Below are 15,516 nucleotides of genomic sequence, written 5' to 3' on the forward strand. Positions count from 1 at the left end.
TATGCCTAAAAGGCCACCTTGCAGCCTACACGTTTACTACAACGACCTTAATGATTGTAGTAAACGGTCTGTCCAGTCTACCCAACAGAAGAGTATGGAAAAAATGTAGTTCCAAAATCTTCACAATATGTGCCTTGTGAGTAGAGTCACCATCTGCTTTGTGGCGTTCAGAATTGTATAAGAAAAAGATCCTATAGGTGCTGAGGATAGAGGGGTGTCTCCAAGCTAATAATTCCAGTTTTTGAAAAAGGTTCAGGGTTGTCAACGGCAAGAAGCCAGTGTAAGTACTAAGGATGAGCTGTTGGCCTGTCACCTACCCCTTGGGGTTTTCACGAAGGGTGGTGACTGGAACTGGCTTACTCCTTCCCATTGATGGAACAGCAATCCTAAGAAACACCTGAGAATGCCCCACTATAGGGATGTGCAAATAACCATCCGTATGGTTTATAGTGACCATAAAGTCATACCTGGAAAGCGACTTGACTTGTATGATTTGTTGACCAAACATCCACAATAAACCTGATCTTCCTCAAAGATTGAAGAATACATTACTGAACCATGCATCTTAGCTGGAACCAACAGTATGACACTCTTACATACAAAGTTGACAAGACTCTATAAAGATCTTTTGGGGAGACTTGGAATGGGGGAAAGCAGAAAATGCCCAATTGAATGTGCTGTGACTGCTGTCAACTCCAGCTTGCAGCCACCAGGAGAGTGTACTCTCCCTAAGCGTCCATGATGAGCCAACTCCAAGCTGGCATGGAAAACTTAAGAAAATCTAGATGATTTCTGGCTCTTTTCAACACAAAAAGCATTACTTCTAGAATCTTGGCAGTGGTTTCCTCCAGGGAAGAGAATGCTTTTTCCCTAGTAGTATGCTACAGGACAGTTTGTTGCCAGAAAAGTAAGATGGGAGCAGAAAGCATCAATGCCACACCATGCAACTAAGAGAGAGAGGGGGGGGGGTTGTTACACATTGCACAGATGCTGAAGGTGTGGGGTGAACATAACTCTTCCCTCCTTTGAAGAGTGGAGAAGCAGCATGGGGTATCCTGCCCCACTTGAAAACTCTCTTTTTGCTACTGGGAATGATTTGGATAGACATGTTGTTGAGATATATTGCAGTTGTGTACTTTGACTTCAGTCGAGCAGCAATGTCAGGCCTCTGCACAGGTTCCAGTTTTGGATTGTCATATTATGTGAAAAATAGTCTGCCCTGCCTACGCATTAGGAGTCATTATATCCAACCCTGCACTGCTGATAAGGGTTCTGTTGCTCCAAGTCTGCTATAATAAAAAAAACAAATACCAAGGCTGTGTGTACAGAGAAGTTTTGGTTTAGGCCAAGAAAAATGGTGTTGCTATCAGTACAACTACCAATAAAATGTTCCTGCTGATTGCACTCTATAAATACCCTGCTCTCTACACATTTCTTTAGTGGAATTCTGTCAATAGCTGTCTTTAAGGAAATGCACACACAATATTCATAATAATGACATGAATTTAAAAAGGCATACATATATGAAAAAAATCTTATGGCTTTTACTTTACAATTACCATAAACTCTATAATATTGTTTACAATTTTTCATACTTTAAAAAAGGAAAAGCTGAGTGAAAGGAAAATAAAAGTGTCCCAACCACACGGGGCTATCCCAATTATGCTTTGACTAGCTATGAATGTAAGTAATTGGAAGGTTAAACATGTGGGGGTTAACAAGCGAGAGACGCATGTTTACACACACCACTGCAAGGGATTCTGGGTATGTATATGCAAATAAGGTTAATAACGATCACCTTTTTTTGTCCACTTTATACATTGACATTCTGAAGCAAATGTATGTTGTACTACATGGAGTTTAAACAAAGCCCGGGACAGAGGAGCAGAAGCCACATAGCTGCTCATGCTGGGACTGGCAATTGTCATTAAGGGGTTAAATGTTTCTCATATTTCGAGTCTATAAGAGTCATGGACAGCTGTTTCATCCTTAATGGGACTCATTAGCATGAAGCTTGAGGCTTGGATCAGTCCGAGAAGCACACACCATAAGTTATAGTGGTGTAAAGGTGATGGAAAATCCCTTCACTTAAAATTAAGGTACTAGCAAAGGCATAATTAAACAAACAAATGCTACAATTGTGTTTAATAATGCTTCTGTTACCCACTTAATTTTAAGTGGAGGGGGTTTCCATCAACTTCTCCCCCCATAACTTATGTTGTGCATGCTTCACATATTTGCAGTCTGTTTCCTTTCAGTTGGCATAGAGATAAACTTTTAATGGCAAAGTGACACTGTTTGATGACAGTTGCGCTTTGACAATTTAATTTGTCTGAAGCCAGTTGTATTAAGCGGCAAACATATAAATCAAAAACAACTGTCAGCCTTACCCTACATCCATCTGAATGTATTCTTTAAGATGCAAAGACCCATTCTCTCTCTGTAAAACAAAATCGCAGACATTGTGCATAATTATAGTTCTCTAAACATTGGGTTTCAGCTAGCCCTCCGTGTCTGTTTACCATGCACCTCATCAAGCCATTACCTGAACCTTGGATTTGTATGTATGTGTATATAATTACACATGTGACATACACTCACTGGCCACTTTATTAAGTACACCTGTTCAATTGCTTGTTAACACAAATAGCTAATCAGCCAATCACATGGCAGCAACTCAATGCATTAAAGGCATGTGGATGTGGTCAAGACAACTTGCTGAAGTTCAAACCGAGCATCGGAAAGGGGAAGAAAGGGGACTTAACGTGGCATGGTTGTTGGTGCCAGACAGGCTGGTCTGAGTATTTCAGAAACTGGCGATCTATTGGGATTTTCACGCACAACCATCTCTAGGGTTTCCAGAGAATGGTCCAAAAAAAGAGAAAATATCCAGTGAGCAGCAGTTGTGTGGACCAAAATGCAATGTTGATGTCAGAGGAAAATGGGCAGACTGGTTTGAGATACCAGAAAGGTGACAGTAACTCAAATAACTACTCGTTACAACCAATGTATGCAGAATACCATCTCTGAACGCACAACATGTCGAACCTTGAAGGAGATAGGATACAACTGCAGAAGACCTCACCGGGTGACACTCCTGTCAACGAAGAACAGGAAACTGAGGCTATAATGTGCACAGGCTCACCAAAATTGGACAACGGAAGACTGGAAAAACATTGTCTGGTCTGACGAGTCTCGATTCCAGCTGCGGCATTCAGATGGCATTAATCCATCCTGCCATGTATCAGCGGTTCAGGCTGGTGGTGATGGTGGTGCAGCGCTGTGGGGGACATTTTCTTAGCACACTTTGGGCCCCTTAGTACCAATATAGCATTGTTTAAACGAGACAGCCTACCCCAATATTGTTACTGACCATGTCCATCCTTTTATGACCACAGTGTACTTATCTTCTGATGGCTACTTCCAGCAAGATAATGCATCATGTCACAAAGCTCACATCATCTCAAACTGGTTTCTTGAACATGACTTAAGGGTGTATTTAGGAAGGGCCAAGTCCCATAAGCTTCTCTCTTCTCTCTCATGAAGAGCTTAACGCGAGAAGACTCGCAAGTAATCTCTGCGTGTTTATAATGCTTTATGCCTCCACCGGCTCAGACTTTCTTGGAGAGGTTGTACACGGGGCAGTTAAGCTATAATGCCTTTTAGCCACACACATACAGTGTCATTAGTAATAGCACCATAGTTAATATAACAATTCTCCGGATGCTGCAGTATTTTAAACTTCAATGAACAGAGGTGAAAATATATTTCAGGGAAGTAAAATAACATTTTAATTTAAAATGTGCATTTTAGGCTAGCTGTAACTGAGAACTCCCTAACAATTTTAACAAATGGTAAAGTCAAAGCGTGTTGAATTGAATTTGTACATTGTTTGCTATATAATGCATGCAGATTTCTTTGTATTGAAAACCATATAAGATATATACAACTATTCCGTCCTCTCGCAGAGCTTTCCCAATACTGGTAAAGAGAACGCGAGTTCCCCAAACGTCGACGTCTTGCCTCTTCAGCAATCCAATTAGCAGTAAACGTTTCTAGCCAGTATCGTTCAACATCTCCAGAAGAAGAAAAGAAAGAAGGCAGGAAATTCACAAGATGCCACAAAGGGGTAAAGCAGTTCCTCTCATAAATTAGAGGCGGACGCGTGTCCTATTTTGCAGGCTTTGCCTCTGCTGGGGTCTCTCCTGTATCCAAGGTCTTGAGCAATCTGAACAAGCCGGCTGCTTCCCGGATCCTGCTGAACTCTATACAGAAAGCCTGGACCTCTATAAACAAGTCCTGGACATTGATAATTTTGTTTCTAATCAAAGATTGGAGGAAGACACAAACCAGTCGCACCAAGCGGTTCTGTAAATAATCAGAATATAAGCAAGCGTTTAATTTCAACTATTTGACACAGGCCTCAAACATGACATTATGAATTAATCCGTGCACCCTTTGTATTATTTCAGCAGCTCCTTCACGTCCGTATCTCCAGACTTGTAGGTATTATTACGTATCAGCTGACAACTGACTTTCCCTGACAGCCTCACTAAAGGAGAAAGCATACTAAAAAAAACTACAAGTACTTTAGTGTTTTCTTTAAAAATAGGGGAGAATAAGAAGGTACTGCAGCCCCCTCAACAATTCACAGGACCGATTGGTTGCTTGAAGAAGAAAGCCACTCCCACTACAGTCAGGGACCCTTGGTGGCAGCATTTGCAGAGTCGGTATGCGTACAGATAAACACATCTCATGCGCAAAAAACAGCCAGGAAAGAGGTAAAAGCACACTGTGGGGATTCTGCAGACGTCACCCATGAAGTTGCAATGGTGACACCTGACACTTAAAGGCGACTCAGCTATATTGATGGATTGGAGTGTCCCTTCTATACAAAAGTAGACAGCATATCCCACCTTCATATTCACTGCTATTTTTCAAGACTGGCGATAATTTTTATTCTAGAAGCTCACTATAGTAAGCATCCATTTTCTCCTTTTTATTCTTATTTGACCTTGGTATGTTTTTTTTTTGTTTTTGTTTTTTAAAGAAATAGTGAAGGTATTTTCTTTTATTTATGGGTGTTCATTTCCACCGTAAACCCTGCTCCTTTTTGACGACAAGTCTGGCTTTGGTGCCGACTGGTCAAAGAATAAAACAAATTGTACCGCTACCTGAATAACACTGTGCTTTTGGTAGGGAAAAGGTGCAGCTATGTATAGACATAAAGTATATTTATCGTACTTTAGCCCTCATGCCTGCCTCACACTCACTAGGTAACCAAGCAGTGAGTTGTGTGATATGTAATGCTTACCTGCATATACTTATCCTTGATCTGCTCACATGTGGATATACAATTAGATATGTAAAGATGAATGAATTCTGGAGGGAGGTCCACTGCTGTAGTCAGCCTATATTATAATAAAGTAAATAAGTTCTAAATACCAAGTAAAAACATATAGACATGTTAAGAGCATTGAAGCAAAACAGCAGATGAGGAAGATGAAATATATATAATTATTACAGTATTTATTACTCTATGAAACCTGTAATCCACAGGCCATAAGCGGTTCCAACAATGGAGTCAAAATGTTTTTTTGAACTAATATTCCTCTCATTTTATGTACCTGCACACAATGTGCAATATTTATTAATTTCCAGGGCAAGTAGGGTTTTTCATTCGAAACAATGCAGCCAAAACGTTAACCTCCACTTTTTGTATGTCACGATTAATGATTTATTTCAACTCCTTTTATGTATATACAGTATCCATGGTGCTTAGGATTTCATTCACAGGATAGGCGCCACTGCTAAAACAAACCAAGTAAAGCAGCATGACTTAAGTGTGCTGTAACGCCTTATACACAGTTTTTCTATATTTTGGGGACTATTCCTTTATTTGTTTTTATTACTTTTGTGTCTGTGGGCAGTTCATTTTTATTTTACTTTATTATCGGAAGGTATGAGGTGTTTTGAAATTGTTTACACTTATTTTTTCAACCTTTTTTGCTGTACCTCATCAGAGAGCAGTATAACATGACTTTTGCTTTATAGAGTGGCAGCAGATTCCATACTGCCATCACGTTTTGGGGAGAGTACAATTGGGCAACATTAAAATGGACAAAAACATTGACATCTTGCTCTGGCAAGCTTACGATCTATTAAAAGGTTGATAAGTCAATAGAAATGGTAGCACATATTAGTTCCTAACACAGAACAAAACATTCTTTACAACTTACCGATTTACAACTTCCATGGAGTGTAAAGACATGTCCATGTTGACCAGTACTGAAAAGTACTCTGTGATTTGGCTCGACTGCATTAACTTGAGAAGCATTTCAATTGCCACCAGAGGGTTGTTTTCTACCAGGTCTGGAAGCTTGGCTGGAGTGAGGCCTATGTGATAAACTAGTTTAGGGTCTTTCTCCAATTCTCCTAGGAGCTGGGGGATAAAGAATATTAGAAATTAAAATATAAACATCCAACTAGAAAGTAACCAGTTGCACAGTATGGTGAAACACCCATGTCAGGGATATTTCACTTTATGGATTCAAGGGATCCATAAAGTGGATATAGAGGCAAAAGGTGATTATTGCTGACCTTATTTGCATGCACCTACCCAGAATTCGTTTTGGTTGTGGCAGCACCATGAGATTTCTGAGGGGAAACAAGCCTTCTGGTTTGCCTGGTGTTTGTAGATGTTTAATAATACTTCTACTACCCCCTTAATTTTAAGCGGAAGGGTTTTCCATCACTTTTACCCACCATAACTTATGTAATGGTATAACTAATGTTTAGGAAGACCAAGAGGTGGCGCTATAAAACCTCGTCAGATAGTTTGACCGCTACCCGGTTGCAAACCAAAAAACAATATTTCAAACCACAGTGCAGCATCAAAATGACGCATATTTCTCAGGTGGGGTTAGGAAAAAATATTAAAAGTTAAAGATCTAAGACTCTGTATTGATTAAATGGATAGTCTATTCCGCTCTCAGCCATTAAAAAAAATAGGAGTTTTTTTTACCCGATTTTCATATTACCATAGTTTATTTTTCCTGCTGGATAAACGAAAGATTTTTCTAGTTCATTATCAAAATTTAGTTCATGGGGAAGCATAGCACTCTTGCAATTGAAGTCTCTATACCAGTAAATAATCCCAATGGGGATGGCTGCACTGAAAGGTAAACACTTGCAGAGATACTACACCTGTGTCTGCTGAGGAGAGGTCAGCGGGCTTTTGAATGCTTTAGCCATGATGCGCTTTATTTCAACTCCAGTACTGTTCTTCACACACATGGACCGATCCCATTTGACTGCATGGTCTGGTTCAATAGGATTTATCCAAGCAAGTTCATCCTCACAGATGTGAAGCGGTGGAGGAGGGCGAATAAACTCTGGCCGGAAATGGCCTTTAAAAACAAATGAAAAAAAAATTAAAATTGGTAAACTTGTATCCCATGGATATTCCTGCAGCATGAATAACAAGTGAAACACACACAAAGCCCCATTGCAATTTAGGTCTGGAACATACTTTCGATGGGTGGCTTCGGTCCACTGACTAACGATTCCGTGATCTGCGAAGCAACTGAGCTGTCAAAGCCAGAATTAGAGGAGTCTGGATCGGGATCACTTAGGATGCTGGGAAAGCTGGCCTTGCTCTGTGTGGGGAGCTCAGACTGGCGTTCTGGAAACAGAGAGATACAGAACAAAATATAAAAAGATAAACCTGCGCCCAAGACTATTTGTGTCGCTTATACAGAAGTGACCAGGGGTGTCTTTAACATGAATATAAAGATGGAAGGTACAGGCATCTAATGATGGATACATGCTGCATGCTCTGTACTATAAAAACAGTTGTTCCCTAAGTTTTCAAGTAAAATACCCACTTGTTCCCTCCTACCTGCAAGTGCTAACTGAAGCCCACTGATATCCACAGGTTGGGCCAAATTAGTAACATCCATCACAGCAATCTGCCGGGGGGTTTTCTTGAACAGCTCTCTCGGTGGGGCCAACATCAGCTGGGACAGAAAGAATTTTTCTGGGGGTGTGATTGGCGGTAGAAAGCCTAGCAAAAGAAAGTTGTTTGGGTTTTTTTTTTTTAAAATCCCAATACGCATACAAACACTTTAAAAAATGATAAACAAAATTATGTTAAACTGGAGGCTACTGGTTAACGAAAAAACTGACCCACCGACCTAACCAAACACAGATTAGACGATATAATATCACGCTGATAGATTATATATATATACCGTATTGGCTCGAATATAGGCCGCACTTTTTTCCCCCACTTTAAGTTTTTAAAGTGGGGGTGCGGCCTATATTCGGGGTCTAGCGCCCGACGCCCGGGACATGCAGTCCCGGGCGCCGGGCAGGCAGCGGGGTTAAGATACAGATCCCCCGCAGCGGTGCAGGGGACCTGTATCCTACTCCCCGATACGCTCAGACAGCCTCCCCTGCCAGCACTTCCCACGGGGGGGGGGGCGGCCGGCACGGGAGGTTATCTAAGCGTTTTACCTCTGCCCACCCCCGACTTACCGGAGCAGACTCCCGGGTGTCTTGCGGGGCCGGCGGGAGACATCTACGCAATACGCGCATGCAACTTCCGGTACCGGAAGTTGCATACGCGTATTGCGTAGATGTCCCTCGCCGGCCCCGCAAAACACCCGGGAGTCTGCTCCGGTAAGTCGAGGAGGGGGGGGGCAGAGGAGGACAGTGGCAGCGTATCGCGGGGAGGGAGGACAGCGGCAGCGTATCGCGGGGAGGGAGGACAGCGGCAGCGTATCGCGGGGAGGGAGGACAGCGGCAGCGTATCGCGGGGAGGGAGGACAGCGGCAGCGTATCTCGGGGAGGGAGGACAGCGGCAGCGTATCTCGGGGAGGGAGGACAGCGGCAGCGTATCTCGGGGAGGGAGGACAGCGGCAGCGTATCTCGGGGAGGGAGGACAGCGGCAGCGTATCTCGGGGAGGGAGGACAGCGGCAGCGTATCTCGGGGAGGGAGGACAGCGGCAGCGTATCTCGGGGAGGGAGGACAGCGGCAGCGTATCGCGGGGAGGGAGGACAGCGGCAGCGTATCGCGGGGAGGGAGGACAGCGGCAGCGTATCGCGGGGAGGGAGGACAGCGGCAGCGTATCGCGGGGAGGGAGGACAGCGGCAGCGTATCGCGGGGAGGGAGGACAGCGGCAGCGTATCGCGGGGAGGGAGGACAGCGGCAGCGTATCGCGGGGAGGGAGGACAGCGGCAGCGTATCGCGGGGAGGGAGGACAGCGGCAGCGTATCGCGGGGAGGGAGGACAGCGGCAGCGTATCTCGGGGAGGGAGGACAGCGGCAGCGTATCTCGGGGAGGGAGGACAGCGGCAGCGTATCGCGGGGAGGGAGGACAGCGGCAGCGTATCGCGGGGAGGGAGGACAGCGGCAGCGTATCGCGGGGAGGGAGGACAGCGGCAGCGTATCGCGGGGAGGGAGGACAGCGGCAGCGTATCGCGGGGAGGGAGGACAGCGGCAGCGTATCGCGGGGAGGGAGGACAGCGGCAGCGTATCGCGGGGAGGGAGGACAGCGGCAGCGTATCTCGGGGAGGGAGGACAGCGGCAGCATATCTCGGGGGGGGGACAGAGTGGCAGCATGTTTTTTTTGGTGCTTTTTTAAAGAAAAAAAACTTTTTCTTTAAAAAAGCACCAAACTTTTAGGGTGCGGCCTATATACGGGGGCGGCCTATATCCGAGCCAATACGGTATATATATATTGAGACATATGCCATATATACCTATGTTATTACCACTGCGCTCACATTTTCTTACCACACTTCAGGACCATGGGAAAAGGGGGGCACAGCAGTGTATGCGCTTAATCAAAATGTGGGGGATATGACTGGGAGTGCCCATATGTAGACAATAAGCGATCATGACAACATGTGATCATGACAGAGGTAAGTGAACCAGCAGAGATTTCACAAATACATGGAATAAAAGGGGGTATAGCGTCCCCTTCAAGTGTCGGTAAATATTCATATATAACACTGGAATAATCTCTGGAACGGGGTGGCTCCTTAAATTGTGTAGTTGGTACCTAGAACGAATTTTCTGTATTCTCTACAAATAGGGGGGAGTTCTGAACCCCAAAAAATATTTAAAAAATAAACGGGAAGGCAAATCTGGAAACAGTGCGTTTCATGTTTAAATAACTTATTATATATAACTGCAAGTCATATAGATTATTATTTTTTTTTTATTTTTTTAAGAAATCGTGCCATGAAATTCCCTGGACTGCATATTTTAAACATACATATTGATTTTTTTTTCTTCCCCAAAACCAATTTTGCTGTCTTACAATCCACACCGTAAGGTGCCCGACACAAACATCACAGCTAAGATAACACAATAATTGAAACCACTAAAATCACCTACAGGGAGCACATGGATGTACAGACTAATATACATATCAATAGGTCTGTTTATACACAGAGATGCCTACACACCCAAAAGAATTAATTAAACCTGGGGCTTACAGGCGAGTCGGACATTCCTCCAACTCCTCGATACTATTGTACGGTATTAGTCACAGCGAGAGAGAAAACAAGTTTGGGAAAGATGATACCTTTATTGGCTAACTGACGTATAATGGATTGCAAGCTTTCAAGACTATCTAGGTCTCTTTTAGTCAGCCAAAAAAACAAGGTTTTTCCAACGAGGCTAAAACACACACTAACACAGTGAGATATAAGATATTTACACACACAGTAAGATTCTAACCTAGATCTTTACTCAGGACAGCTACTTGCTCCCTCGTGGCTCAGATATACTGGCTGGTCGGGGCTGAGTGCCAGGAAACAACGTCATATCCCCGCGCTCAGACTCAGACAGCACGGGCTACCGGTGAGCGGCCCATGTTGAAGGGTTTGGTGGTGGCGATGCTCAGGGCCCCTAGTGATGCAGGAGCCTCACCTGGTAAGGTGCTAGAGACTGGTCTCCATGGCGATCGCGCCCAGCATTTGTCAGACCCAGAGTTAATCAGCGAGATAGCACAAAAAATCCCCCCCAGCTGAAGGTGCTGATCCGCTTAACACATTTCCTGAACCCTAGCATGTTCAGAAAGACCTTAACGTATTCCTTCTTCGTGTTTTAAGAAACATTAAAGACGCTTTTTCAGTTTCTATGACAACCACCTACGAGTGCCTGCTTGCGTCTCGCGACATGTGTTCCCCGTGAAAACTCATTATTAACGCAATAACTTTTTACACAATTCCTGGGAAGGATTTGGGCATTCGATACTTTCCAATGTTGGATTTAGATACAAGAGTACACTTAAAGTTTGGAAGACGATAGACTGTCACCAAGACACAGACTACGTCCTGGTCACTGACTTTAATATTCATTGATACAACTGCATGCTCTACATTTACAAACAGCGATTAATAGCGCACACAGATCACTCTTTAGTACATAACACACACAGGTCATACATACAAAACAGTCTCCAGGCTGGAACGGGTTAATAAAGTTGTGAGGTGAATGCCGGGAGACTGTAGTACTAGATAAACAATGACAGCCAGCATGGAGCGGCTTCGTGCAGGTGGCGATACCCGAATACTCCACTGGCCGGTTACCGTTTGCAGAGCCTCCCCACAGCCTCACCTGACAGCAGCCTCTCGGCCTCCTCACCGGCGGGCGGGTTGAGAAGATGAGCGAATATGGCGGCGAAGGGGTTGGCAGCGAGGGGCTCGGTGCGGTACATTTCCCAGAGCAGGTAGAGAGCGGTGAGCCGCTGCGGGGAGCTGGGCAGGAGGTCCGGCTGCTGCAGAAGCATGACCAGCACCGAGCCAACACGGAAATGGTCGGCCTTGGAGAAATAGTGGTGGAAGGCCGTAGAGAGGCCCTCGAAAGTATTCCCACAGGCCTCCTCTGTCATAATGCCCAGCAAGTTCGAAAGCTCCTTCCCGCACAGGCTCATCCTGCTGCCGGTCCCAGGCCGCAAAAGCGGCGGCCGTCACCGTGCGTTAGTGGCGAGTAATCCCGTGCCTCCTGGAGCCGTCCCGCCTACAGTCACATATGTTACAGGGTAACAGCCAGCAGCAAACGCGGATAACCGCTTGTTTATCTGTTACGCGTTTCAATAAAGCTTTTACAATAAAGTAGATCCGCACGGTTTCCCAGGCGTGATGACGTTTGGCTACGTAACTTGGGCACGTTTTCTCCCCCTAGTGGTGGAAGAGTTTGGCGTAAACTAAATCTGCGCTTTAGTTTGGAGGAAAGGTCTGCATTAACTACTGAAACAATGGGGTTTATTCACTAAAGGGAGACTTGACAGGAGAATTTGTGGCGAAGTCACAGCTCCCTGACGTTACTTTTCATTATGAAGGCCCATTCCCAGTGAGCTTCTGCTGCAGGAAGAACATGGCTGGCCCCGAATAACGTATAGTTAAATCAATGAAAGCTTTTGAAAGGCTCTTTACGCAATAAATTATGCATTTTACAGGGCCAGCTCGGCCCTTCACACTGGAGAAACTTGCAAGTGTTGGTCCTTTATAATGGACAGTTGAAACGACATGTCTGCTGCAAACTCTCCTACCGACTCTCCTTTTAGTGAATAGGACACGATAAGTGCTCCATATAGGGCGACCACATGTCCTGCATTGCCCGGGACAGTTCTGCAGTGGGACTTAAAGTCCTGGGCAGCCTCAATCCGGGACGATGCATTGTCCCGGAATTGAAACGCACTCCCACCGCAGGACTTTGGGAAGGTAAGTGGGGGGGGGTAGATAGTGAGAAAGGAGGGAGAGGGGGTAGATAGTGAGAAAGGTTAGTAAGAATATTGAAATAAATAAAGAGTGAGAGAATGAATTAGTGTGTGGATGAATTGTGTGAATGAGTGAGAGAATGAATTAATGTGTGGATGAATTGTCTGAATGAGTGAGAATTAATGAATTTGTGAGAATGTGTCACATCTCCCCCCACCGCACTCATCTCCTTCCCACGCCACGTCCTCCTCTCCATACATCCAGACAGAGAGGGAGGAATGCCCAACATTGGAATTGGCTGAAAAACCAAACATATTCTTCTGGGACGCGCCTGTTACCAGCCATACCCGGTTGGCTTAATGGTTTAGTTTTATAGTATTGTTAGCTCATTGGAAACAAAGCCAATTATTCGTGCAAAATAAATGCTGTTGAGCACTTTGGATACATTCATATGTAGTAATTTTAGACCCAGGGAAGTGGGACACTAGATAAGTGCCTATCACATTGATCACTCTATTTGTATTTGCAAATTTTCATGTATATAATGCTGAATAAGCTGAAAGAAAAACCAGCCAAATCATGTTCTGGCTTGATGTTATATTAGATGAGAGATGGCAAGGTTCCTGAACCCTTCTGGTAGGGGAATGACTATTGCCGCTATCCCTCAAGACGTCTTCAAACACCCATACAGCACACCTGGCGGTGCAAGGAGGCAGCCAGCATCTACTGTGATTCTTGGTGAACCATAACTAGCTTAACACCATGCCTGCTCTTCATACTAATACCTGGATATTTCCACCCCTTTACATTCTTTTATGTAGATAATTAAATGAATTCTAAATAGGACTTGTACATTTTGATTTTCACCATTGCATTTTAGAGAAGGTAATTAACTGTACAGCCACAAAAACATTAAGAAGAAGAAGTTGAAGAAGAAGAAAAACTGGAGTTCCCTGAGACAGCACTCATTCATATTGGCTACCTGATGTTTTTATGTAAACGAAATGCAGTTGGAATTGACGGAATTTCACGGGCACTAAAATGAAAATGCAGTTAATGATAATAAACTAGAGGTAGTTCTTAGTTGGCTGTAAAATACAGTCCCTCTGGACCAATTAATCAATATTTCTATTGGCTTAGAGCATGACAGCGGCATTGTGTTACTGTGTCTACCAACCCCCAACCCTGTTTTCCATTAAGCAGTGTGTGATGGGACGTTCGGAGGACCATTATTGCTGATGTTCCAGTAGAAAAGCACAGACAGGTAGATCGGATAGAGCTCCGTACTCCTGGGGAAGGGAGATTAATAAATGAATTAAATGTTAGAAAGACATGTTTTTAGATAACTCTGGTTTCTCTGATATTCTTATCCTATGTGGGCTCAAAAAAATAGTATTTCGTAAGGGCTGTAATATGATTTTTGTAGGAACTGTATTATGCAGAACTTTGATAGTAAGCGGAAATAAGACTTCACGTGCCGTTTTTAGCATATCTTTTGGGGGGGAAAGACATCACTCTCAAGGTGTTTGGTCACCTATTTTTTATTTACATTTTCTTAAATAGTTTTTTTCTTATTATTTTACATTATACACATTTTTTTATGGAGATCCCTTTGAGGTCTTTAAAGTCAGATATCTCACTTGGAACTGGACGGTACCCCTTATGATGTCATGGTGACATCACTGGAGTTTTTTTTAATATTTGTTATTCTTTAATGTTATTTTTTTAATATTGTCCATCATAACAATATAACCGGCGCTTATATTGATCTTCCATGTACATGTGAGGAAGCGTGACTGCCGGACATGCTATTACGTCCTCTTTCAGCTAGAGCATGTTTTAGAGGATGTATTAGTACGTCCTGCGTCACAAAGGGGTTGAAGCAGGAAAGCAAAGTCTCTTTCAGCAACACTCACTAGTCTAGTGACTGAGTTGACTATACCACGTGGCAAGAATGAAATCCAGGCTAACCCTGCCTAACTTAAACTGCAAAATATGCAACTGGTATATATTAATTTTAGTAGTAGATGTATGAACACATTTTCCAGGTTTGCTAATTGCATTAGCTACTGACGATAGTCCTCAAAAATAAAAATATGTAGCAACAATGGGGCTAGCATATTCCATGAGCTTCCTCTGCTCTTCAGTTTCCTGATTATATAAAGAAATGGTTCAGGAAATTCAAATTATGTTCCATTATCCAAACACCCCTGTTGTAACGTCTGAATGTGCTTGTTAGACGTCATGTTTTGTACAGTGTCTATCCCACAGCACTTTCTGGCAATCTGCCACAGTTCCCCAATGTATTGAAATAATGGTGTTTATGTTCTTCTCTAGAACCAGGTCATAGTCGTTATAGCAAAATCTCCAGGCATGACTTTGTCAGTAGTTGTGATAAGCTGGGGTAGTAACATGGAGAGCAAGAGGGGGTGAGGGGGAGAGAGAGCAAAGAAAGAATAAAAGGAACAAAGAGAAAAATAGAGAGGAAAGATTGAGGGAAAGAAGAGACGAAGTGAAAGAGACAGAAAGCAAAAGAGGAGAAAGAGAAAAATGAAGTTTAGTTAAGAGAACATATGCTTGTTAATCATGTTAAAATCAAACACTACCTCATTCATATCTTCTCAAGGAAATCGTTATCTTATCTCAGAGAAATATTGCTATACCAACAAAATGAGCTTCTTAAAAACACTTCTGTGGTGTTTTTTTCAACAGGAGTACAACCACCAAGTTTCTTCATTAGTGCTGAATAATCTATGCAATTATCTTCAGAATTGTAGAACTT

General features: G+C 43.5%; 1 protein-coding gene across 1 annotated transcript; it reads right to left on the reverse strand.

Moving 5' to 3' along the window:
* Positions 1–3,767: 3,767 nt before the first annotated feature.
* Positions 3,768–11,986, reverse strand: CNOT11 (CCR4-NOT transcription complex subunit 11). The gene is made up of 7 exons (XM_053457462.1): positions 11,632–11,986; positions 7,901–8,065; positions 7,532–7,684; positions 7,207–7,409; positions 6,240–6,442; positions 5,315–5,411; positions 3,768–4,368 (listed from the first exon to the last, which is right to left on the reverse strand). The coding sequence occupies exons 1-7, from the start codon at positions 11,945–11,947 to the stop codon at positions 4,171–4,173; spliced, it is 1,335 nt and encodes a 444-aa protein (XP_053313437.1). The 5' UTR covers positions 11,948–11,986; the 3' UTR covers positions 3,768–4,170.
* Between the last annotated feature and the right edge of the window lie 3,530 nt (positions 11,987–15,516).

This window comes from Spea bombifrons, chromosome 2 (assembly GCF_027358695.1).
Source record: "Spea bombifrons isolate aSpeBom1 chromosome 2, aSpeBom1.2.pri, whole genome shotgun sequence".
In the NCBI taxonomy this organism is placed as follows: Eukaryota; Metazoa; Chordata; class Amphibia; order Anura; family Pelobatidae; genus Spea; species Spea bombifrons.

Coding starts and splice junctions, on each gene's coding strand:
- CNOT11 (XM_053457462.1), bottom strand. CDS start 11,947: ATGAGCCTGTGCGGGAAGGAGCTTTCGAACTTGCTGGGCATTATGACA. Junction 8,066..11,631: donor GGCCGAGAGGCTGCTGTCAG/GTGAGGCTGTGG, acceptor TTCTTTTGCTAG/GCTTTCTACCGCCAATCACA. Junction 4,369..5,314: donor TCAAGGATAAGTATATGCAG/GTAAGCATTACA, acceptor GATTATTTACAG/AACCGCTTGGTGCGACTGGT.